Here is a 26,466-nt window from a genome sequence, read left to right on the forward strand (position 1 = left end):
AAGTGGTTAAAGGAGAGCAACCGTATACATATTTATATATACACATAAAAATATTTAGTAAAAAAAAGTCGTTTTCCATACATCGTGGAAAAAAAATCTTCATGAATGTAGCCGAATAGTTACATGGAATTAGTAGTGATCTGCCAGTTTTGACTGGGGTTCCATTACGTGCTGTAAACATACATTTTCTTTATTGTTTTTGAAATCTAAAACTTCGGAGGGTGCTATGTGATTTAATTTTTTTTTGTTTGTAAATGGAACATTTGTTTGAAATTGTCTCTAATTCATATAGTGTTTATTTTTTGGGACTTGGTCTTAAATTCGATTTCAAAAGGCAATTAAACAGTCTTAAAAAGTCTTGAATTTCATTTGCCTTAAGCTGTAGGAACCCTTATATATATCGCTCTATATGTACAGACAATTCCCTATTTACAAAAATAAATACCCCTAATTAGAAGATTCCATATAGTGTGAAATCCCACCACTAAAAGACTAATGTAGGGTTCTACTATTGTACATTTATAAATTAGGAAAAAAAAAATCATGAGCCCCTTTTCCGATTAACATCCCAGTATACAAGCTATCAGGAACAGGGTTTCCTCCAGAAAATGCACGAAGCCTGGTATTTAGTGTTGGTGGCACTCGTTTGTGGGGGAAGATGATGTCTAAGTAATATTGTTCTGATAAATTAAAAAAAAGTGTTTTGGTAGCTGATGTTGCTCCTCAGATTACAACAGAATGTCGACTTCCATTGTCAGTTGTGTTTTTCATTCCTCCTTCAAAGGAATTTCTTATTTTATGAGGATAACAATCAATTCCAACCATATTTTGGAAGTACAACATGAATTGAGAACCTTCGGGCTTGGGTTCAAGTATGCTAGCTTCTCCCGGGGTTAACCCGGTCGGATGTCTTAACTAACATTGGTGCGGGCGCAACGGATAGCCTGGCAGAAAGCGCGGCCAAAACATCTGATATTTGTTTATGAAGTTGTTTGTTGTCGCCATGAGCAACAAGAGGACGCCGAGGCGTTCGCTTTACCGGCGGCAGACGGAAGGATTTGTCCATTGATTGATTTCTTTATTGAGTGTACTGTATATCATTTAAATGAAAACGTACTTTCGTTTTTGCCTGTACGTCCATAGGTGGCCATATACAGTATATATATATATATATATATATATATATATATATATATATATATATAATTTTCCTTTTTTTAAACTTTGAATACATTTCATATGGACTCATGTAAATCAAGATGAAGTCTTTGATAAACCTTTAAATGACAATTTAGAACCGAAACATTAAAAATGAATTTCAGAGCTTTTCAGTGTTTCCATGTATTATCCTAGTGCTGATTCATCTGTTTTCATTTTTCAATAAATTATTTTTTTATTTTTTGCAAAAAAATAAATAAATAAATCCAAACATCATTTTAGTACATGAGAGCCCTGCGATAGAACGTTATTTGTAATAACGCAAGGATTGTAAGGTGAAATGATCATGAAAATGATAGCGGGGGTTAGAAACTTACGGTAATGTGTTCTGAGCCCCCGGTATCCTAGATAAAAACTTTCATAAGTACTACTTAGGTGTAATGTAGGCTTTTATGATTATATACAGTTATAAAGAAACAGACCTATATTGGAGGAACGGTTAAATGTTATTTACCTTTGGTGTCACTTGAGCTGGTACAGTGGTGGTAGTGGGTGGATGCAGGGGGGCTTGGGGGGTTCATATGAACTGATTTAAAACCTTACACTTACCAGGATTTTCATGCCCTTAGTACACATTCTTAGTTTAATCGCATGCGTATTCTTAATGGTCCCAATTTTCGTTACCCTTGCTAAGGATTATGGCTGTTAACGATTTATGTGCCTTCTTTGTATTCTTTCATAATTGCAAGTGTCATTTCTATGGTTATAATCTTTATGCTTTTCCCTTTAACATCACTGCAAGTCTAGCTAATCAAAGTTTGTTACACATGAATTTGTTATTTTGAACTGAAAAAAGAGGGGGAAAGGAAGCATTGTGGTGTTCAGCCAATAGAATATTGGCATCTTCATGACGCTATGACGTAAACCAATAGCGGACCAGCATGTGCACAAACACCACAAAGTTAGAATTTTGTATGTAATTGAGCACACAAACGATGTGTTGTTGATATTATATAGGGGATTACCACTTGCAAGGCTCCTTCTCAAAGTTTCTTATTTTCCTCGCACTGAGGTTTTGAGTTTTACCTTTCCCACATGTTGGTTTAAGATCAGGTGATGGTGTATTTGTAACCTGTGCAGTCATTTGAGACATTTTGCAATTTAGAGCTAATGCAAATAATTGTGACTTGACTTAAATGTATGGTGGCATAAAGGCCAAGCATCGTTTTCCACATTGTTAACGTGAAAACATTGTAAGCTAGGGACGCAGTACCCTAGAAGTCTACTGTAGTGCGCCCTCCGGTGGTCCTAATCATTCACGGCATTTAATTTGAGTCGCGATATTGTCGTTTGTTAAATTTTCATGGACTTTTCACCATCCCAAAACCTTTTCAAGGGTATCTGTGTGAACCGCAATGACCTTCCTCTCGATATCTCCCATAAAAAAAGCCAACAATCACATCTTGTTTTTGCGCTTCTCAGGTTTCGGAATCCCAGCTGATCAAACAGCGCCCCCCTTTTTACGAATACATTTCGGGTTTCTTGTTTAGCCATTTTTTTATTGCCGCTGGCCTTTCCAGCAGGTTGTTTTGCGCCTTCAAAGCGAAGGAGATTTGCCATGTTTGCGCGCTCAGACGGATCGGATGCCAACCAAAGCAAGGCTGCGAATTTGAAGTGGCAAAACTTCAGCCGATTCACAGGGTGATGTTTGTGTCAGGAAACAGTGCTACGTTTCATTCATGTGCGGTGAGAAGAGAATTTTTTTCGAGAAACGTGCCAGGAGGAGTGAGGCCGCCGCGGAACCCTGCTGACTGGAAAAGGGTGTGAAAAAAAAAGGTGTTCGTTTGGTTTTACTAATACTAAACTCTGTAGTTTTGCAAAAATTGGATGTAGCTTTGATCACCTTTAATAGTTAGTTTGACCCGGTCACAATCCTAGAACAGAGGTGTGCAAATTTTCGAGTCACGGGCGGCATGTAGTCAAAAACATTGACAGATGGGTGGTGAAACAGGGAAAATAACGAACTGATTATTTTTTTGTGTGAGCTAATAACCTCGAATCTGATACCTAGGCAATACAGACGCTGCCCAATTTATTAACGAGGTTCTGGACGATCGTTTGTAAGTTTAATTTGTTCGTAAGTTGCTTCAGTGATATAATTTGCATGTTTAAGGTTTATATAAGTATGTTAATTGCTTGTATAAGTAACCTGTATTGTTCTGTACTAAAAAATAAACATTTCATAAAATAATAGATAGATAGATAGATAGATAGATAGATAGATACTTTATTCATCCCCGTAGGAAAATTCACTCTTCCAGCAGTATTCTTGTGTTGAAAATAAAACAATAATAAGTAAATAATACATACATAAATACCCAATGTAATGTGTTGATATAGAGTATTTGAATAGTGCCACATAAAATACACTCTAATAGAAACAGGTTAATATGCAATGTGAGTGTGTGGTTTAATTTGGGCTTTTACTCCCCCGGTCGAAGTTAAAGAGCCTCATGGCATGAGGAAGAAATGATCTCCTCAGTCTGTCCGTGGAACAAGACTGTGACAGCAGTCTGTCGCTGAAGCTGCTCTTCCATTTGGAGATGATGCTGTTTAATGGATGTGATGAATGTTCTCTATAGACTGGGAGGTCGCTGGTTCGCGCCTCGGCCGAGACATACCTAATTGGTATAATGGCGGCGCCCTCTGTTGGCTGCGGCTGCATCGACTCGCTACAACGGGTCAGGTGTATCGACATTTCGTTCTGTGTACATTGTTACAAAGAATGGCAATACAAAGGAAATTATTATTATTATTATTATTATTATATTCTCTATATAGATAAATAAAGTTGAGTTTAACTTACTTTTGGAAGTTGTGCTTCAAGAGGTCCTCTGTGGTAAAAAGTGTCTGAAAAAAAGTGTTTTTTCAACCACATCAAGCTTTCTTATGTGGTTTCAAAAGAAATGGCTCGCCTCCTATTTATTTTTCACACCAAACATATTGAACGGATGTACTAACTAGATATTAAATAAAACGGCAAAGTGTTTAGCGCGCTGGAGATACAGTATAGAGAACACACATAATCCGAGGCCAGTCAATCTACCAGTTCCCTTCAGGTAGGCTGGTTTCTTACCAATCTACAGAAGTCTGTGCATGAATTTACATCTCTATCTTGGCCTTAGGTGTCTCACCTAATGATCTGGATGCACACACACGCTGGTAGCGGCGGAAAGAAGCACTACAGTAGTGTCCTGTACTCTGATAAAGGTGTACACACACTAAAAAATCAAACTTACAGCAATATCTAGATCTTTTCACTATAAATATGAGGCTAATTTTCAACAGAGACAAAAAAACTGAGCATTAAAGGGACATTGTGTAATAATTATTCACTCTTCATCTCTCATCTCATTAGCTGCACCGCTTATCCTCAGTAGGGTTGCAGGGGAGCTGGAGCCCATCCCAGCAATCATCGGGCAGTGGGCAGGGGACACCCTAAACTGGTTGCCAGCCAATCGCAGGGCACACAGGGACAGAAAACACGCTCGCTCATTCACACCTAGGGACAATTTTGACCGGCCAATCCACCTGAAATGCATGTCTTTGGAATGTGGGAGGAAACCGGAGTGCCCGGAGGAAACCCACGCAAGCACGGGGAGAACATACAAACTCCGCACAGTAAGTCCGGTAGCTGGATTTGAACCCACACAGGAGGTTCCCAAGACCTTAGAACTGTGCCGCACACGCGCTAACCACTGCGCCACCGTGCTGCCCATTATTCACTCCTAGTGGTACATCCAGTAAAAACGTTGATTTTAATATTAGGCAAAAATACATAAATATAACACCTATGTTTGTTTTTCTAAGAAAAACAATAATTGGTTGAGAAGTTAGCATTTCTTTTACATGGTGGACTTCCCTCTTAGATCGGCGCCATGTCTGGCAACCTGCCGCCACGCTGTGCCGTGTATAACATGCCCTAGCTCTCACAGACAACACAGTGTCATCTAGTGGTCAAATATTACACATTTGGGCTTTAAAGCATTGAATAAAAATTGAAAAACTAAAAGTTACATTGGCGATAAGAGTAGCCCAAAACAACAGTTTACATGAAAATGAAAACAATCAAAATTTGTTCATTCATGGCATAGAAGGAAATCCAAAAAGGGACGTCTGAGACAGACCCAGATATTGTAATCTGTTTCGGCCCGGTGCAACATTTTGAGAGTGCTATTGTATTTTTCTCTCTTTTTTTTTCCACTACCAGCAAAAAAAAAAGAATTACTGTAATCCCCTGTTTAGCGTGGCAATGGGGACCAGAATCCCTCACAATGAGTGAAAATCCACAAAGTAACTCCCCATTTTTAACATGTGCTTCTCCCAACTCCCACTCTTAGAAGTAGTGAACTGGTGATAATGGATCTTGGCTACGAGGATGCTGTTTGTTCCAGGCAGAGAGAACGGATAAAAAGAGCCGACACACATGAGAAATATTTGCTCCCTTGGCCTCCACTTTCAGCAATTGTCGACTTGGGATAATGGATCGCATCAAAAACAGTGCAGTCTATTTGAGGTGGGCCACAATGGTAGGTTTAAAAAAAAAAAGCCCTGTCAGTTCCTGCTCCCAGGAATAGTTGATCGGGGATAATGGGTAGTGGCCACAACCACGCATTTCATTTTAGGTTGACTAAAACAGAACACCTCCCAGTCCCTGCTCGCAACAATGTGTTACTGGGATAATGGATCGCGGCAGAACAAGTGCAGTTCATTTTAGGTGGAAATACAGTAACGCCACAAAAGAGCAACCAGGCCTGACAAAAGTGTGCTCTGCTGTCCTTGCTCACAACAATATGCGATGGGGGATAATGGATCATGGAATATTTGAGGCCGTAAAGTGCAGGATTGAATATCATTATGCTTTAATTTCACAGATTCAAAAGATATTTGACAACATTAATCTATTTATAAACGAAAATAAAATGTAATCTAACATGTCCTGTCGATGTCTGCATGTACATTAATTTATAAATACATGTTAGAAAAATGAGATATCCGTTCTTTTTTTATCTGGCCCCGCCCTTTTGCTGACTATTTTTCACTTCATAAACCTTGATAAACTCAGCATCTTTGAAAGCTCAGCGGCGTTCCTCTGATCTCAAGCCGCTTTCAAAAGCGTCCAAAAGAAAGAAAATGACTCCTTTGTGGCCTGTTTACATTCGGGTAAGCCCCGCCCCTCCTGGAATGCTCACCGGATCCCAGAAGTCAACCCAGAAGCCTTATTTGCTTGTTTGCTTACAATGTTTTTCTTCTTCTCATGTGAAATATCAAACAAACACGAAAACTTAACCCCCCTCTCGATCTGCGGTTATGTGGACTGCGGGTTATTTATTTATTTTTAATTGCTTAAATTAAAAAACTGCTCACTCAGCAGTTTTTTTGACATATTGCACAAGACATGTGAGCAAGTGCGGCGATTATATTTGTAACCAGTGCACTGAGCCGTCGCTAAAAGGATCGGGACCCCCAGAGTCCCCCTTTCAATATGCTCGATTACTCAGGAGGTATTTGTCACCTGAAAACGATTAAGAGAATTAAGAGTCAGAAGGGTTAAGTGTGTCGACACTTTAGTCGGGCGGAAGAAATTCATTGGTGGCGTAAAGGAGCAGTAGACAGCACTTTTTTATCCTTGCTCAGAATTTAGTGAATGGATTTTGATGCTAGTTTTCATCATAGAAGACAAAAACAATGGTAACATTTGGAGGAATATAAAAAAAAGACACTAGTTTTGGAGTGACAACAACGATGCTAGAGTTAAGTCAAGTCAAGTCATTTTTATTTGTCTAGCCCTTAATCACAAAGACTCTCAAAGGGCTTTACAGGTTATTACACAGTCTATTTTTTCAGACTATTATTACACCATCCGCTGATCTGGAACCAACATGAGGGCAAGGAAAAACTCAAAAACCTCAACATGAGGAAAATGAAGAAACCTTTAGAAGGGCCCGCACATGTGGTATCCCCCTTCCAGGATTACCAGACAGCAAAGGATGTTGCAATCACAAATAATACAGAGATATTGTCCAAAAGTATAGGTTATTCATATGCTATAGAGTAGAAGTGAGTTTTAAGCTTAGATTTAAACATTTCCACTGAGGTTGCAGATCGGATCTCAGGGGGAAGAGCATTCCACAGCACCGGTGCCCGGATGGAGAACGCTCTCGAACCAGCGGAACACTTCTTGGCTCTTGGGATCACCAGAAGACCGGCGCTCTCAGAACGAAGGCTTCGGACCGGAACATAGGGGGAAATCAGATCTGAAAGATATGAGGGAGCAAGTCCATGTATGATTTTGTATAATACTAAGAGAACCTTAAAATAACATCTTAGGCTGACAGGGAGCCAATGCAGGTTAGCCAAAATCGTCGTGATGTGATTGGACTTTTTTGTCCTAGTTAATAGTCGCGCTACAGCATTTTGTACCAGCTGAAGTCTCTTGATTCTGGACTTCGGGAGACCGGAGAGTAGTGCATTACAGTATTCGAGACGGGAGGTAACGCGTGAATTATAATATCCGCATCCCACTGAGACAGTATAGGACGAATTTTAGCAATGTTGCGAAGATGGAAGAAAGCAGTTCTAGTAATTTTCTTCACATGTGTTTGAAAGGACTAAGACAACTCTAGCTGAATGCGCAAATAAAGATGAGGGAAATTAGCATAGAAGAAGGCAATGCTAAATTTTAGCATGGAATATAATGCTCTTTTTCAGAATGGTAAAGAAGCTAGCTTTTAGCGCAGAAGATGCTGGTTAGAGGGGGAGGAAAATAATAGTTTTTTGGCCTAGGAGGAGACAATTCTAGTTTTCAGCATATAGCAAATGAAGATAACACCCATTATTGACACAAATGAAGGCAATGCTATTTTTTGTAAAATAATAAAAATTTAAAAAAGTTGCTAGTTTTCATTAACAATAGTACCCTTTGCCACAACAAATACAACAAGAACTCCCTTTGGCATAGATGGATACACTAGCTTTTGGTGGAAATAAATATGAGGGTATTTTTTTTTAAATGGAATAAGCTATGCTAGTATTTGGCATAAAATATTCTAGTTTTTAGCGTAGAGGGAGACGTGTCATACTGTATGTATTCATTCCTGCTTCTTAGCAAATATGTAAGAATACATTAACAAAATACAAAACGGGCTAGCAACAACACTCGTTTTAGGCTTAGAAATATACAATTCTTGTTCTCAGCACATTATTCAATAAAATTCTCAAATTCCTAAGTGATTTGTTATAAACAACAATTTAATTACAGAGATGAGCAGATATATTTGCTTAGAAGGAAACAATGCTAGCTTTTAGAGCAGAAAATGACGCTACTTATAAGCATATAAGTATGCAATCTGGTTTTCAGCACATTTGTGAATAAAATCTTGAATTACTAAACGGTTGCTAAAATGAACAAGCTAACTTCAGAAAAAACAAGCATATTTATATATTTGGTTGATATTTTGTTCAAAAGAAATCTATGCTTGCCTTTTCACCAGATTCTAATGCTAGTTATAAGCGCGGACGTATACAATCCTAGTCAAATTTTCAAACGGTTGCTGAAATAATCAAGTTAACTTAAAAAAAAAACAAAAAAACAAGCAAATATATTTTCTTAGAAAAAACGGTGCTAGCTTTTACAATCCTAGTTTTCAGCACATTTGTAAATACAATCTTGAATTAGAAAATGGTTGCCAAAACAAACAAGCTAATTAAAAAAAAGAACTGATATGTTTGTGTACCTGTGCTAGCTTTGAGAGCATATAACGGCGTTAGTTATAGGTGTATAAGTATACAATCACACACTTGTCAATAAGATTCACAAGTTCCTAAACCATACTATATTTCAGAGCAGAAGATAATGCTTTTTACAAGCATAGAAGTATCCAATCTTGATTTGCCAATAAGACCTCAAAAACTGAGTGGTTGTTTAAACAAACAAGCTAACTAAAAAAGCGAGAAGATTTTTATTTACATAAAAGAAAACTATACAAGCTTTTAGAGGAGAATATAACATATATATAAGTATACAATCCTGGTTTTCAGCACATGTGTCAATCACATTTTGAATAACAAAGCAGTTGCTGGAAAAAAAAAACAAGCTTACTAAAAAAAACATCTTGTATGTTTGCATAGAAGAAACTATGCTAACTCTTAGAACAGAACATAGTGCTTGTTATAAGCATAGAAGTATACAATCTTTGTTTTCAGCACATACGTCAATAAAATGTACAAACTCTTAAACGGTTGCTAAAACAAACAAGCTAACTGACAAAAACAAACAGATATGTTTGTGTAGAAGAAATTAACGCTAGCTTTTAGAGCAGACCATAACTCAAGTTAGACGCTTAGGAGTATACGATCATAGTTTTTAGCATATTTGTCAATAAAATTCACAAATTCTCAAGTGGTTGCTAAAACAAACAAGCAAACAGAACATAAAAACAAGCAGATAGTTATGCGACGGTCAGACGTGACCAACCGCTGTGTCGGCTTTGAGAGGCAAAATCTTTCCTGCGTATCACTTACTCGCAAGGGACGGCGAGGTTGGCCGGGATTACACCGAGAGCATATTCATTTCATATCGGATAGGTAATACGCTAATGCCGAGGAACACCAGTGCCAGACTACACGCGCTGAGCTTGCGTAAAGCTAAAGTAGCCGTAACCTTTTTTATTCTGTTGTCTCACTTAGCGTTAACTAAATGCTAGTGTTGCCTTCTTCTTCGTGGTATCGGGGTCACAGTCTGTCATCGACTTGACAGACTTGACAACAAAATGTGCATTGGTATAATCGTATTTTTTAACATTGGGTTATCCCAAACTGGGGTGTTTTTGGTTAGCTTAAATAAATAAATAAGCAAAAGAATAACTTTTCTAATAACTGGATTTAAATGGAAATATTTTTATTTTATATCTACCCGTCCACAAGTTGATATTTATTTCTTGTCCTCTGGTTAATGTCTCTAAAGTATTATTAAATTATAGTCATGGATTATTATAAAGGGACAATGCTAACTTTCTGTGCAACTGAAGTTGATGCTAATTTGCATCGTAGAACATGACCATGCTTGCTTTTGGCGCTGAGTTTTAGAGATAAAAAGCAAAAAGTTTTTTTGTCTTTGAAGAAAGCTATGCTATTTTATTATGCATTTAAAACTGTTCAAGTTTGTAATGTAGGAAAAGACTACGCCAGCTGTTCATGCGGAAGCTAAATCTTGACACAGAAGTATGATACTTACATTATTTTAGAGGGGTAAAAATAATGCTAGCTTTTGGCGTAGAAGTTGACAAGGATAGTTTTCAGCAAAGGAAGAAGACATGAGAAGACATGAGAAGAAGAAAAACATTGTAAGCAAGCGCACATAAGGACGATGCAAATCTTTGGTGTTAAATGAAATGAAATGATCTGCATTTATATAGCGCTTTTCAAGTCAATGACTTCCCAAAGCGCTTTACAGTGTGCTCCACAATGTGTTCCACATTTCCCAATAGCGGCCTTGCAGCCATTTAAGGCGCTAACCTGCTTATTGGCGGTATTAGGGGTTCAGTGTCTTACCCAAGGACACTTCCCAAGACGAGTGCTCTACCTCCTGAGCTACTGCCGCCCCGTGTTGTTGAAGGTGATGCTAGGTTTTGGCCCAAGTGAAGATTATGTTAATTTTCAACATAGAATAAGGCAGTGCTAGGTTTTGGTGTACATAATATGTTAGTTGTTGGCATATAAGAACAAGATGTTAGCTTTTAGAGCAAAAGACAATAATAGTTTTAGGGGTGACAAATGTAATGCTAGCAATCATCTCAGGAGTGGACAACACTAGTTTTTAGCATAGAAAAAGTCAAACCTTTATAAACTAGTATAGTTTATGCTAATATTTGGTGTTAAAGAACAGAACTCAAGCATTTAGGGCAAATGATGACGTTTATTTTCAAAATAGAAAAAGGCAATTTTCGTTACTAGCAGAGAAGATAATGCTAGTTTTCAGCATTGAAGATGATGCTAGCTTTTAGCGCAGAAGATAACAGCATTGAGGGTGAAAACAATTCTTTTGGTCTAGAAGAATACAACTTCAGGTTTTGATGTGGATAAAGATGAGCCTAATTTTAACATCGAAGGACACACTTCCAGTTTTTAGCATAGAAAAATATGATGCTAGTTTTTACAGCTTAAGACATTAAAAGGTTTAGGGGTGAATAAAATAATGTAGTGTAGAACTCAACAAAGCTAGTTTTTATATAATAAAAAGATAAAGATGAGACCATTTGCGTAGCAGAATACAACACCGACTTTCAACATGGATCAGGTAACGCTAGTTTTTAACCTTAAAATACGTTATTACTTATCATCATAGATGGATCAATTCTATGTTTTTTTCTGGGTTTTTATGTAGAAGATGACTCATGCTTTTGGCACAAATAAAGATGAGACTTAATCACATAACATAGGCTAATGCAATGCTAGTTTTTCACCTAAAAGAATATGCAAATATCCAACATAGATGAAACAACTCTATTTTTTTTAACAATAAAAAAAAAATGAAGAAGAAAAAACACCCGCTAATGCTGGCATAGAAGACAACCACAAATAAAGATGTAGCCTATTCTTAACATAATAGAATAGAATAGAATATGCCTTTATTGTCATTGTTACAACATGGGATATGCTGTGACAACGAAATTGGACGACTCCAGTCCCACATTTACAGTGAGGATAAGGAAACAAAGAAACAAGGAACAAAGTACTAACTGACTTTGTTGTCCTCGGTGGGGGGGGTGTTGTGAGGGTCAAACAGAGTTCCTGAATGTTTGATCTTACATTACACAGTCCAGCGTTTTTCCGAATTGCTCAGTCCAGCGTTTTCCGAATTGCTCAGTCCACAATTAGTAGATTTGGGAGTCCACAATTGAAAGGATTTGGGAGTACAGTCAATAAACATGCCCGATTAAAGTCGCCGTCGACGATAAAGCTCCGTTGGGGTAGTGCAAGCTGATGTTTAGCAGCGGGCAGGAGATATAGCGCTATGCTAACGTTAGCATCTGGTGAATATAATGCAATGCAGGTTTTAACCTTAAAGGAGATGCAAATTTCCATCATAGATGAAACGGTTCTAGCAATTGGAGGAAAATAAAAACCAAAACAATAAAAAAAAAAGAAGAAAAAAAAACCTAATTTTGGCATAGAAGAATACAACATTGGCGCAGATAAAGATGAAGCCTATTCTTAACATAGAATAATGCAATGCTAGTTTTGAACCTTAAAGAAGATGAGAATTTCCATCATAGATGAAGCGATTCTTGCAATTCGTGGAAATGAAAACCCAAACAATGATTTTGGGGTGACCAAAAAGAAAGAAAAACCCCCCGACTAATTTTGGCATAGAAGAAGACAACTTAAAGATGAAGCTTATTCTTAACATAGAATAATGCAATGTCAGTTTTTAGTATAAAAAATGATGCTAGTCCTAGTGTAGAAGACGAGACTAACTTTTGGTGCAAATAAATATGAATCATTTTTAACATTGAAAAAGTCAACGCTAACTTGTGGTGTGAAAATAAATACTACTGTGCATCATAGAGGAAATAAATACTAGCTTTTGGGGGAAAAAAAACAACGGTAGATTTTGGTGCCATAGAAGACAACTTTAGTTTTTGGTGCACATAAAGACTAGGCTAATTTTGGACATAGAAAAAGCCAATGCTAGTTTTCAGCGTAGAAGAAGACGATGCTAGCATTTGGAGCACAAAACACACATTGGGGCACTAAAAAAATTTCTTTGTCGTAGACATAGATCAAGCTAAGTTTTGGTTAAGAAGGTTTTCAACATATTGCCGTTGAGTTTGAGGACATTTACTTTGTTGTTGAGTTGTTCCTTGCCCGTATGTTGGTTTAAGATCAGGTAATTGCGTAATTGTAATCCTGTGCAGTCCTTTGAGACATTTTTGTGATCAAGGGCTATATAATGCATGTGACTTGACTTGACTTGTGCGCTAACAACCCCAACTTAAAATTAGTTGGTTGGTTGGATCACTTAACAACTCGGGTCGTAGGGGCACCATTTTCTCTGGTGTGTCTTAGGCAAGTACAGCCTGGTGCAAGTACAGCCACCATTGACCAGGCCAACATATCACTGAAACAAAATGCCCAAGACCGGAAGAATAGGAAGGGGAGGAATGTCCTATCTTCCCTGGCCCGAGTAATTAAAATCCGAGCGGGCCTGGCAAGAATATGCCCAGCAAATGGTGGAGAGGGACAGAAAGCGCGAGAAGGATTGAGAATGCGACCCTATTGTGTTTCACGGAGGGATTTGCTCTCGAGTCTGTCCTAAGGCCATACTTTAGGCTCCGGTTTCGACACCTGCCTTCCCCCCATCCCCGAGTGAGTTATCATATCGAGCTACTGCAAAATGCATACGAGTTTGGTCGAGGAAACGGGCAGTGAAAATACTTTGCCAAATGATGTCATGGCTGCGTTTATAACCGTACCGAGCAGGTGACGCCGGCTTGTCCCCGTTCCCTCCTGATGTAACCGACTGATTGAGCCGTTTATCGTCAGTAGCTTGTTGCCTCGCTGCTATAACGGGTGACGTCTGGCTACTTTCAGAGATGATTACGATCCGTGCCCTGGTTGTGGTTGTACAAATCGTGTTTTGTTGTGGATATACACTGAAGGTGTTTAGATATTGCGGGCAGAACGTCCTCGTCCTGGCCTGTTTTAGCCTTCTATCGTCAGTAGCTAGTTGCTTTGATGCTACAACAGGTGATGGTTACGATTCGTGCACAGATATGGTTCTAAAACATATGTTTTTGTCATATGTAAATCATAGACAGACACTGAAGGTGTTTATATATTGGGAGCAGAACGTCTGATGTAACCAAAAGATTGAGCACTTTATCGTCAGTAGCTCATTGCTTTTATGCTATAAGCGACAAGTTTATGATCTGTGCATGGTTATTTTTATAAAAAGTGAGTTTTCAATCCCCGATTTATTTACAATATCTATCTATGTTTCTATCTATCTAGCTATCTAGCTATCTAGCTATCTATCTACCTACCTTGGTCATATCCCTCAAGAGGGGTGACCGACAGCAAGACACACACATACAATAAGAAAGAAAATAAAAGGGAAATAAAATTTTTTGGACCATGGCCAGCCCAAACACCCAAACAAGTTAGGCACCTCGGCACCCAAGTTGGTCATGCTTTCGTCCCTCCAGATGAAATGGGACACCAGAACGCGGCCATGTCACTCGTGTCAGGGTGACACAACACACTCTTCTGTTCAACAGCAGGGCCCGACAGCTTTCACTGGTTTACCCCTGCCGCATCGTACGGGTGCCCAGCCCATCCTTAAGAACGCGTCCACAATCCTACTATCCTTTCACAACACCTCTCCACTCCTTTCTATCACCAACAAGAGCTCTAGCTTCCATTATATTTAGACCTCTTTCCTGCAGTGCACTCATAACACCATCCGTCCACGTCAATCGCTGCTTTCCTCTTGGTCTCCTTCCATTGACTTCTGCTCTGTAGTTCCTCTTCAACATTCGCTCCTCATCCATTCTCTCCTTGTGTCCAAACCAACCGAGTACTCTCTTATCAACACGCTTGCTCAGTTTCACGACTACTCCAGTTCTGTCTCTCACAATTTCATTTCTCAGTCTATCCAATCTATATTTATATTTTTATATCCAATATATTTACAATATAAACAAAGTTATCGATATATTGCGAGCAGAACATCCAAGTCCTCGTTCCGACCCGATTGAGCAGTTTATCGTCAGTAACCCGTTCCCTTAATGCAAAAACGGGTGATAATTACGATCAGTCTACAGCATTGGTTATAAAATATCTGTTTTGTCATACATAAATCCAAGATATTAACTGAAGCTGTTTACATATTGCAAGCAGAAATGATCAGTACAGTGAAAGCTCAATATGTGAAAGACACATCAGAATACAGCCGGACATTGTTAAATATTCATTTAAATGTTATATTTTATTCTATATTTGTTGTGACCTGGATCCATTACCCCTGGTCGACTATTTTTGAGAGCAGAGGCGGAGAGCAAGTTTCTGTTGTGCATGCTGCTTTCTTGGGGAGGTTCTTTCTGCCCCTAATGAACTGCATTTGATCGGCCGAGATCCATTTTTCCCGATCGAATGTTGCAGAGTGCATTTTCTTGGGTCACAAGGCTCCTTTTTGCCCATCATGTCCATCAAAAAGTGAACTGTACTTGTATAGGTGCAATATATTATCTCCTATCCCATATTGCAGCGAGTGGGTGCCAGTAGAAGGCACTTTTGTCAGAGTCGTGTCGTTCTGTCCCACTTAAATGAATGCACGGATTTGGCCGTGATTCATTCTCACTGGTCCACTATTGTTAAGATCAGTTTCTGAGAGAGCACATTTGTGTTATGTGTGGGAGGCTTTTTAAATTTATTTTATTGCGCCTGGTGGCTCAATTGTTGTTGTTTTTCACACCTAAAATAAACAACCCTTGTGCTGCCACAAGCCACTATCCACGATCCACTGGAAACTGTCAGATCTAACTTTTGTCGGGTCTGTAGAATCTTTTTTGCTTTTATTTCCGTTTAACATGAAATGCGAGATTGTGGCTCCAACCCATTATCCGCGGTCGACTATTGTTGAGGGCAGGGACTGGCAAAGTGGATTTTTTTTTAAAAGCGTGCCATTGTGCTGTCTTTTCCCAAAACTGAACTGCATTGTCTAGGACAGGATCCATTATCCCCATTCCACTATGGCTCAGAGCGATAACCGAGAGAAAATTTGTGTCACGCATGGCAGTTTTTATTTCTGTTCTTTCCGCCTAAAATGCACAGCACCTGTGTGGCTGTGAACCCTTATCCCCGGTCGTTTATTGCTACAAGCTGGAGGCAGCAGGGCCTATGTTAAAAATGATGGTTGGGGAGGCTACTTTCCAGATTTTCGTATATCAAAGGGGCTTTCGTTCTCAGGTCCTGCAATAACTTGGGAAAACTACTTCTTATGGGAAAAAATGTTATGGTCCTCGATCATAATCCTTTCAGGATCGGTGTTCTAACAGCAAATTGTTGGAGTACCGATGTATCACTGTATTTATAGAAGGGCGCGTCGTTGAATAGTTGGTCTACTTTCTCACCCCCCCACGGTGCCTCTGGTGTCTCTCGGGAGAGTTATAGTCTGTTTATGTGCGTGCATTCTCAGGCCACTATACAAACACGTATGCCAGACAATCATATGAGATGCCCATAAATCCCGAGTCCCTCCGGAAGCAAAAGGAATATGAAGGATTTGGTCTTCTGTCCAGAGAGGTTTATTTTTAGATGTGGCAAGTGGAAGCTGATCTTTTTGAAACATGTTGTTGTTGTATGTAAACGTAGACTATAACTTCAGCCTTAGCAAAAGAACAATTTTCATGATTTATAGGTTGATATTTGAAACTGCTCTACTCAGGACAATTGGATCGCAAGTGAAGTGTGAGAAAGTTGGATCAATCAACATTGGATAGGTCAATTTTTGACCTGGTTTGTGTTATTTTAAGTCAAAAAATATACATACTTAAACATCCGGAAACAGTGACATATTTCTTTTAAAGTACGTATAAATGGGCCAACTTGTTGAATATTATTCAAAAAATAAACAAACGAAATGAGGTAACTTGCACAAAAAATACTGCCTAAATTGTGCATTTTTGAACAACCGCAGGTAGTTTTGCACAAATAAAACTTTGAAGGAGAATCAAATTCATTCAAATAGCAAGTAAAAAAAAGGAAAAAGCTTCTGCATTTGCCCAATATTAATGTCTCGATATGATAATTACAATGTTATTTGGGTGTTTGGAAAAATTAGACTCCCCCGAAAAAAATCAAAGCAAAATATATTCATATTCACAGATGTCTCTGTCAAATTATATCCTAAACATAGTTTTTTTTTAAGAATAATCCCAACATGGGCCAAACCATAAAGCTTCCTTCGTTTTTTTGCTCACACACAAAAAAGAAATATTCTGTATTTGTTTGAAATGATCCAGAAAAAAGTGCATTTTAAGTACTCCTTAAAATTGGGACAATACATGTTGTGCTACAAGTAGAAAAACAATTCAAACTAAATTAAATAATTTATATTTGTTTTTTTTTCAAAAACAACACCATTGCCAACACTGTTGATGTTGTCAAATTGTTTAAAACAACTCCATCAAGTAATGGAGTCACGTTGTACAAAATAACCTTGTCATTTAGAACAACCCAAAAGATATGGTTGTGTTGTGAAAGAAAATAAAGAAAGTTGGATCAAATCAATGTAAATATTAGACGGACCCAAAAAGGTCAGGTTGTTATTAAATATTTTCTCTATGAAGTAATTGTTAACAATGCCCCACTGAGTTCAAAAAGCCTTTATATTTTTTCCCACCACACCTATCTACTTTTATCTTACTTTTACCATCGTTGTTCCAGCCATTGAGCGCATAAAGCTGGAGTAAAGAAGGGGGGGAGATTTGTAGCGCATGCCAGCAGTTTTCTAATATTTTAGGATGAACATGGTAAAGGTAAGAAACAGCACTGTTTGAAATGCAGTCCAAATGCCAACCCGAACCCCAAAAAGATGAAAAAAGAAGAGTTTATTGAAGCGCATCAAATAATTTCACATACTTGCACGTGCAACAAAGGTTGCTTGACAGAGGATGCAATGATCTTTCCAGCCTGAGGATGGCTACAGCAGGTAAAATATTTTGAAGTTACAGAAACCACTTTTAAAGTTTGGTTGATAATTTAGATAGTAATAAAAAATATAATTATCACAGTATAATTTGGAGATTTGAAAAGAAATATGATAATGCGCCTCATAAAAAAGCAAAGACACTTCAATATTTATGTCAATGCCGCCCCACCCCACCCCACGTTTTCCTTTTGATCAATGTGGTTCTTGAATGCAGGTGACCAAAACAAACTTCAACACTTATGCTTATTTCCAGGTTTTCTATTTAACTTTCTGAAATGACAGCAAGATGCTTTGTTTTGTAGACGTGGATCTCCTGGTCTGCAAGCACCAGGGCCCTTCGTGCTGCACTCGCAAGATGGAAGAGAGCTACCAGTTGGCGGTCAGGCGAGAAACCCTCCACAACATTTATTTGTACAGTTACGAGCTCAAGCACCTGATCGCAGGACACTCGGACGCCTTTCAGGGTAAGCGCCGCTGCCGTGAATGGACCTTGGGTGTGGAAGGGTTGCCAAGTTCGCAAAGTGCGATGTGAGAATTAGAGAGTGAGAGAATGAGAGAGAGAGAGAGAGAGAGAGAGAGAGAGAGAGAGAGAGAGAGAGAGAGAGAGAGAGAGAGAGAGAGAGAGAGAGAGAGAGAGAGAGAGAGAGAGAGAGAGAGAGAATGTGGGGTAGAGAGACAGAGAGAGGGACTGAGAAATGTAGGGAGAAAGAGAATTGTGGGGTAGAGAGAGAAAAAGAGGGAGATAGAAATTTGTGGTTGAGCAAAAGAGAAAGAGTGAGAGATTTGGGGTGGATGGAAAGAGAGAAATGTGGGGTAGAGCGAGAGAGAAAGAATGACGGATGTGGGGTGGATGGAAAGAGAGAAATGTGGGGTAGAGAGAGAAAGAGAGAGAGATAGTGATAGAGAGAGTGAAATGTAGGGTAGAGAGAAAGAGAGAATTGTGGGGTAGAGAGAGAGGGGGATAGAAATGTTTGGTAGAGCGAGAGAGAGAGAGAGAGAGAGAGAGAGTGAGAGATCTGGGGTAGATGGAAAGAGAGAAATGTGGGGTAGAATGAGAGAGAGATAGAAGGGGAATTGATATGGAAAGATAGACAGATGTTGGATGGATAGAAAGAAAGACAAAAAAACAGGGAGAGAAAGAGAGAGAGAGAGAGAAAGAGAGACAGAGAGAGAGAGAAAGACAGATAGAGATGGAGGGAGACAGAGAGGATCAAAGAGAAAAAAATGAAAAGAAACATTAAAGAAAGGTAGAGAGTGTGAGAGAAAAGAGACAAGGAAAAGTGAGAGAAAGGGAAGATGCTGTAGATGGATGCTAAGGCTCAACTGACCACAGCACCATAAAGGGGTTGTCTAAATTTCAACATTTCCTCTCCAAAAGCAGCACAAAACCCACAATGTTGCGGAAGACACTGGTTGTCTTCTGCGTTTTGTAGCTACAGCATTTTGTCAGGTTACAATTACTCCACCAAGACAATAGCCAGCTTCCACACGGGCCATAATGAACGAGCGGACAGAAAAACTATCATCGCGGCGGTGAAAATAAATACTTTTCTCGTTGTCGGGATAAAGGCGCCGTCAGACGTTTGGTGTAGAAGGTCAGACAGGGCCTCAGAAAGGGCTGCGTGTCTTTCTGGTATTTGCCCTTTTCATCGTCATTAAGCTCCTTGGCGTCTTAGCTCATGAGGGTCGAGAAGGCGAGCACGGAAACAAAACAATGTGATATCAACAGATACTGGGTGGGGGGGTTTGGAGGTGAGTTTTCTATTGGAGATGACATCACAAGCCGTCTGCTTCCAAACCCTTTTAAGCACAATCACTGTCCTCTCCATGTGTAGCTAGTGTATGTACGGAGACAGCTGTGGGACAAAAGTTGTTTCAGAAACAAAATGAGCAGGGATGAACAATTACTATTTTTTTCATATTGATAGTTTGTAAAATCCAGCCTCTGGAGACTGATACCAATAGCATAGAACAAAGGTATGGAGCGCTAGTGAGAGGTTAGAGAAATATGGGATAAAGAAGAGAGAGTGAGAGAGAAGTGATAGAGAGAGAGAGATAAAGAGTGAGAAAGAAGGAGAGTGAGAGAACGGAGAACACCTGGTCATCCTGGAAGGGGGATTACCTCATGTGCGGTCCCTTCTTAGGGTTTCTTCATTTTCCTCCTGTTGAGGTTTTTGAGTTTTTCCTTGCCCTCATGTAGGTTTTAGATCAGGGGATGGTGTTATAACAGTCTGTGGTTTGCAATGATCTGTGGTCTGTGCAGCCCTTTGAGACTCTTTATGATTAAGGACGTCACAAATAAACATGACTTGACCTAACAAGATAAATATGGCAGGGAGAGAAAGAGAAAAGAGAAATATATATTTTTTCCTCATCAAATGCCTAGAGATAAGTGTAGCACGAGCATTTTATCTGGAAAACAGGTGAGTTAATAGCTCGAATTCATACCTGGTACCTGGTCACATTTGATCACAATCTGAAAAACCTAACAATGCATTTTACACATTTTTATAAGGGTATGTTTAGGTGTTCCAAAAGTAGCCATTTGGAGACAACCAGTTTACAACACTAAAACCGTCGCAAATGTAATTTTTAAGACTTTTTGAAAGAGTTGTGACTGTTTGACTTCTCCCTCCACATGTCAATCAATGATTGTGCACACTTGCACATAATAATGGTGCGTAAAAAATGGATCACGAATGGCATTATGCACGTTGCCTTTCGGCTCTGGTTTGAATACACACCGTAAATGTGTGCAGATGCTCCCCTACTTACGAACGAGATCCGTTCCGGACGATCATTTATAAGTTGAATTCGTTTATAAGTTGCTTCAGTGCTATATTTTTTATAGAATGAATGTTTAAGGTTTGTATAAGTATGTTTAAGGCTTGTATAAGTAGCCTGTGTTGTTTTATACTGTAGCAACTTTGCTGCTTGTACCAACCTTCTTCCGAGGCATAATTAAGGATTAAAACACTCTCTTCACCGCGTTTTGAAACGAAAGCAGAAAAGGAGTGCACGTTGCCGTGACAACAGTTCTTCACGAGGGGTGGGGGCAATCTACACCCGTACGCCGCTCAGCATCGCCCCTAGCGTACCGGCGTTCGAACTCCGATTTTTTGAACGAAAAGCGAAGCAAGAATTTCTCTAAATTTTTGGTCGAGAACCGATTTGTTCGAACTGAGAGGTGTTCGAAAACCGAGGTTCCACTGTATTAGTTTCATAGAAAAAAACATCTTCCCCTGGGGAACATAATTGCTTCACATCTTTCTAACAAGTAATATTGAATATTGAATTATACGACGTAGTGTCAAGTGACTAATTATCTGGTGTTTTTTTTCTCATTGTATACTTCCCTTTGAGTCAGTTCTAGTCAAGTCAAGTCAAGTCATTTTTATTTGTATAGCCCTTAATCACAATTAGTCTCTAAGGGCTTCACAAGTTATTACATATAAGAAGATTAGGTTACTCGTATGCTATAGAGTAGAAGTGAGTTTTAAGCCTAGATTTAAACATTTCCACCGAGGTTGCAGATCGGATATCAGGGGGAAGAGCATTCCACAACACCGGTGCCCGGATGGAGAACGCTCTCGAACCAGCGGAACACTTCTTGGCTCTTGGGATCACCAGGAGACCGGCGCTCTCGGAACGAAGGCTTCGGGCCGGGACATAAGGGCAGATCAGATCTGAAAGATACGAGGGGGAAAGTCCATGTATGATTTTGTATAGTAGTAGGAGAACCTTAAAATCGCATCTTAGGCTAACAGGGAGCCAATGCAGGTTAGCCAAAATTGGGGTGATGTGATCATACTTTTTTGTCCTTGTTAAAAGCCTCGCTGCAGCATTTTGTACCAGCTGAAGACTCTTGAGTCTGGTCATCGGAAGACCGGAAAGTAGTGCATTACAGTAGTCGAGACGGGAGGTAACAAACGCATGAATTATGATTTCCGCATCCGACTGAGAAAGTATAGGACGAATTTTAGCAATGTTACGGAGATGGAAGAAAGCGGTTCTAGTAATTTTCTTCACATGTGTTTGAAAGGACAGATCAGGGTCGAAAATGACACCTAAATTTTTAAGTGAGTCACTCTGTGTGATGTGGCAATTGTCCAAGTTCACTGCGGTTTTAGAGAATAAGTCACGGGACTTAGAAGGACCAATTACTAACATTTCAGTCTTTTCAGGGTTAAGACGCAGGAAATTGAGTGACATCCACTCTTTTATCTCAGTGAGGCAGGCCTCCAAAGTTCCACAGTTTAGTGTGGTAGATTCCTCCATCGGGAGATAGAGTTGAGTGTCATCTGCGTAACAATGGAAACTGATGTTATACTTGCGAATAATATCACCTAGTGGAAGCATATAAATGCTGAAGAGAAGGGGGCCAAGCACTGAACCCTGCGGAACACCACAAGTTACACTAAATGGCTCAGATGTCAATTCGCCATATTTAACGCAGTGTGTCCTATCTGAGAGGTAAGATCTGAACCATAATAGGACGTTTCCTGAGAGACCAATCCATTTTTCCAACCGTTCTAGCAAGATAATATGGTCCACTGTGTCAAATGCAGCACTAATGTCCAGCAGCAGCAAAAGTGATGATGCGCCCGAGTCCATTGCCCGTAGGAGATCATTGGTTACCTTTATCAGAGCTGTCTCAGTAGAGTGGTTAGCCCTGAATCCTGATTGCATCGATTCAAAGAGATTGTTATCGGACATGAAATCATTCAGCTGCTGTGCCACTACTTTTTCAAGTATTTTAGAAAGAAACGGTAGGTTTGACACAGGTCTATAATTACATAAGTTTTCTGGATCTAGGTTGGGTCGTTTCAGTGTGGGTTTAATGACAGCGGACTTAAAAGCAGCTGGAACTACACCAGAGGCGAGTGATATGTTATATTTAGAACTGAAGGTGCAAGAACGCCAAAGAGACCTTTAATAAGTGAACCTGGAAGTGGGTCGAACTGGCAAGTCGTCGGTTTGGCAGTATTCACCATCTGTTTAAGATTTTCGAGTGACAGTTCACTAAAATGGGACCAAGTCCCTGGACAGCCACCATGTCGTGCATCTAGGGATTTGAGTGCTTTATTATGTGTTGAATTAATATTGTCTTTAGCAATTTCTTCCTGTATGCTCTGGATCTTCTTAGTAAAGAAGACCATTATGTCGTGAGCAGAATGGGTGGAGCTATCTGGGATAGTCTGTTGCCTTGTAAGTGATGCTACAGTGTCAAAAAGGGCCTTGGGATTGTTCTTTTGTGACGCAATCACTTTCGAAAGGTAGGCTGATTTTGCAGAGGCCAGGGCCGCTTTATACTTCAACAAACTATCACACCAGATTTGATGGAAAACTTCAAGCTTGGTAGCGCGCCATTTTCTTTCAGATTTCCTGCATTCTCGTTTAAGGGATCTAGTTTCATCATTAAACCAAGGTGTGCGTCTTTTAGGTCGTAATTTATGCCGGATGGGCGCAACTAAATCCAGGGCATTGGCCAGGGTAGCGTTAAATTCATTTAGGAGTGGTTCGATGGAGCCTATGTATGAAGGAAAGGACGCAACTGCTCCTGGAAGAATATCGGAGAGCTCAGAAACTGTGCCTGTGCTTATATTGCGTCCGGTGAATCCTTCTGTTTTTTTGGTACTACATTTAGCTAGCACCTCAAATGTAACTAAATAATGATCCGAGATAACTGTAGTACACGATAGCACCGCCATGTTTGAGGTTGAAACTCCTCGAGTCAGAACCAAGTCGAGCGTGTTTCCATCTTTATGGGTTGGCAAATCAACCAGTTGATTAAAACCAAAAGCATCAATTATAGACTGAAACGCAACAGTGAGTGAACTGAGTGGAGAGTTCATATGAATGTTAAAGTCCCCCATAATAATAATTTTGTCTGCGTAGGTTACTAGTTCAGACAGAAGTTCGGCGAATTCGTCTAAGAAAGTTGTGTATGGTCCTGGTGCGCGATAGATAGTTATTACGTCAATTGACAATAGGGGGGACCGCATCACAAGAGCCTCAAACGTTTTGTAATTATTAGAGGTACGTGGATTAAATTTAAGCGATTTTTCAGAGATTAGCGCGACACCGCCACCCTTTTTCAACGTGCGTGCTATATGGCTGCTCTCGTAATCTGGGGGAGAAGCATAATTTAGAGCTAAATACTCATCCGGGCGTAACCACGTTTCACAGAGACCAATACAGTTAAGTTTATAATCACGAATAATATTATCTACAAGTAAAGCTTTAGGAGCGAGCGATCTAACATTCAAAAGACCAAATTTTAGCTTTGAATCATTTGACTTAGCTGTAGCCTTTGTAGAGATCGTCACGAGATGCCGGTTGTGTGCGTTGGGCTTCGGTTGTCGGTTTACTCGTAGAATCGACGAAGAAATGATGGTTGGATTAGACAGATCTTCATGTCGTTGCTCCATCAACTTCACACGCTTCCCTGCACGACATCCTCGCTTCTGTTTTCTATCTTTTCGCCGTCTTCGTCTCCGATTTTTCTTCTTTTTCTTCGGTGGAGCGGGAAAGCAGGGCGAACCCGAGTCCCTATGGAGCTCATTTGGGATGTCGTGGGTGGTATAAAAAGTGCCCGAAAAGTCGAAATTTAGACACCCACCTAGTCGGATGAGCTCCTCCCGACTGTAAGTCTTATTGGCCACGCATGTATCCAAAAAGGAAAGCAGGAGGACAGTTGTAAGTAGTAGGATAACCGGGTAACAATCAGCCGCAACGTAAACACGCGCCGCCATGTTGGAAACCGGAATCGACAATATAATCCGATCGTGAGATGAAACATCTTTGTGTGTGTTTTGATAGGCCAGCCCTTGTTTGGACAGCGCAAAGACCCTACTGTGCTTTGTCATGAGTGGGAGTTGTCATGTCATGACCCTCCAAGCACACACAGCCTTTTTAGTTTGAACAGAAAGTTAACAGTCATGCCTCGTGGAAAGAAGTAAAAAATGACACAGCCAGTGACTTGCATACCCTAAAGCACATGTGTCAAACTACCGGCCCGCGGGCCTCATCCGGCCCGCAAGACCATTTTACATTATTGTTTTTAATGGCCCGTTCTCTATCTCGTTCAAAACTTGAGCCATTAATCTTATTCAGATACATGCAAAGCTAAACCAAAACTTCATTGTTCAGCAGTACTTTTAAGAGTATATAGGGCACGTTTTCACTACGATTTACAGTCAAGGTGCCACACAAAAAAAAGCGTTTTGGCTGTACAACGCTAAAGAATCCTTTATATAAAAGCTCACTATATAATCTGTGTTCAGTGTTCAGATACTTTTTGATGAATCCATGGAAAAAATTGCAAATACGCCAAAACACCGGAAGAGAATTTAAAGTTATTTGATTGGGTGAGTGGGAGGGTTGGGTGGAGCTATGCAAAAAGTGCAAGCACTCCCTCCCATCTCTCGCCATAGGTAAGCGCATCAGGCTCCCTGATCTCAGAATGTTGTGACGTTTTAACAAAATAACTGCTTGCATCTGGTTTTGAAACCAATATGTATGGAAAAAAAAAGGGTCAAAATGAGTTTAACCGATCTTGAGTACAGTAATCACTCGGTTATCGCGGTTAATGGGGCAAAATCTTTTGTGATATTTAATTTTTTTTTAAATATAAACATTGACATAGGAGCAAAGGAATTTGAATGTTATTTTAATGTTAAGTTGTTGTGGTTAAGTTCTAAGTTGTATAATTTAACAAGCTATTTTTATTTAGAGCAAAATAATAAATACTGTAGATGTGATTTAAGGTTTAAATTTAACATTCCTGTCTGTTTTTAATTCATATTTATGTTCCAAAAACATTCAGTTTAAGTGTGTTCAATAAATGTTTATCCTGGTTGGCCCGCGACCTTAAGTGTGTTTTGAATTTTGGCCCCTTGTGCAGTTGAGTTTGACATCCCGGCCCTAAAGAATAGAATAGAATAGAATATACCTTTATTGTCATTGTTACAAAATGGGTTGAACATATTGTGACAACGAAATTGGCCGTGGCACTCCAGATTCACATTTAACAGTGAGGATAAAAGAAAACAAAGAAGATAAAGGAACAAAGAAGTCATGTTTATTTGTATAGCCCTTAATCAGAAATAATCTCAAAGGGCTGCACAGACCACAGATAATTGCAGACCACAGACTGTTATTACACCATCCCCTGATCTAAAACCTACATGAGGGCAAGGAAAAACTCAAAAACTTCTACATGCACATGTCCAATTTATTTTCTTTTTTTTCTTGAATTTTTCTTTTTGCCTTCATTTTTTTGTTCTTTTTTCTGGTCGTTCTTTTTCTTTGATATTCTTATTTATCTTCTTTTCAAGCAATTAGGTGCGTTTTGGTTACTTTGAGTCTCTGTATTTTGTCCTCTTTCGTCTTGCTTTTAGCACTTATCTTTAGTGACACGACCGAATACAGCAAAATTTAGTGGGTAAATAATACACACTGTCCCTTTAACCTTCATATTAGGCCCCAGGCTGTGAGTTTACGACCTCTGCTTTAAGGCATAGGTCACCAAC

General features: G+C 39.5%; 2 protein-coding genes across 3 annotated transcripts in view; one reads left to right on the forward strand and one right to left on the reverse strand.

The window, feature by feature from the left end:
* gpc5c (glypican 5c) overlaps window positions 1–26,466 on the forward strand; it is a 216,971-nt gene that overhangs the window by 3,433 nt on the left and 187,072 nt on the right. For both annotated transcript variants that reach the window (XM_088346410.1, XM_088346415.1), the window contains exon 2: window positions 18,235–18,396. In XM_088346410.1, coding sequence (XP_088202536.1) covers window positions 18,235–18,396 — 162 coding nt within the window. The remainder of the gene's footprint in view (window positions 1–18,234; window positions 18,397–26,466) is intronic.
* On the reverse strand, window positions 21,370–24,687 carry LOC148376336 (uncharacterized). Its single transcript, XM_088352754.1, has 2 exons — window positions 22,863–24,687; window positions 21,370–21,618 (listed from the first exon to the last, which is right to left on the reverse strand). Exons 1-2 carry the CDS (start codon window positions 24,685–24,687, stop codon window positions 21,398–21,400), a joined length of 2,046 nt encoding a protein of 681 aa, XP_088208880.1. The 3' UTR covers window positions 21,370–21,397.

Source organism: Urocampus carinirostris, chromosome 1, assembly GCF_059441175.1.
Source record: "Urocampus carinirostris isolate Australia breed hairy pipefish chromosome 1, RoL_Ucar_1.0, whole genome shotgun sequence".
Lineage (NCBI taxonomy): Eukaryota > Metazoa > Chordata > Actinopteri > Syngnathiformes > Syngnathidae > Urocampus > Urocampus carinirostris.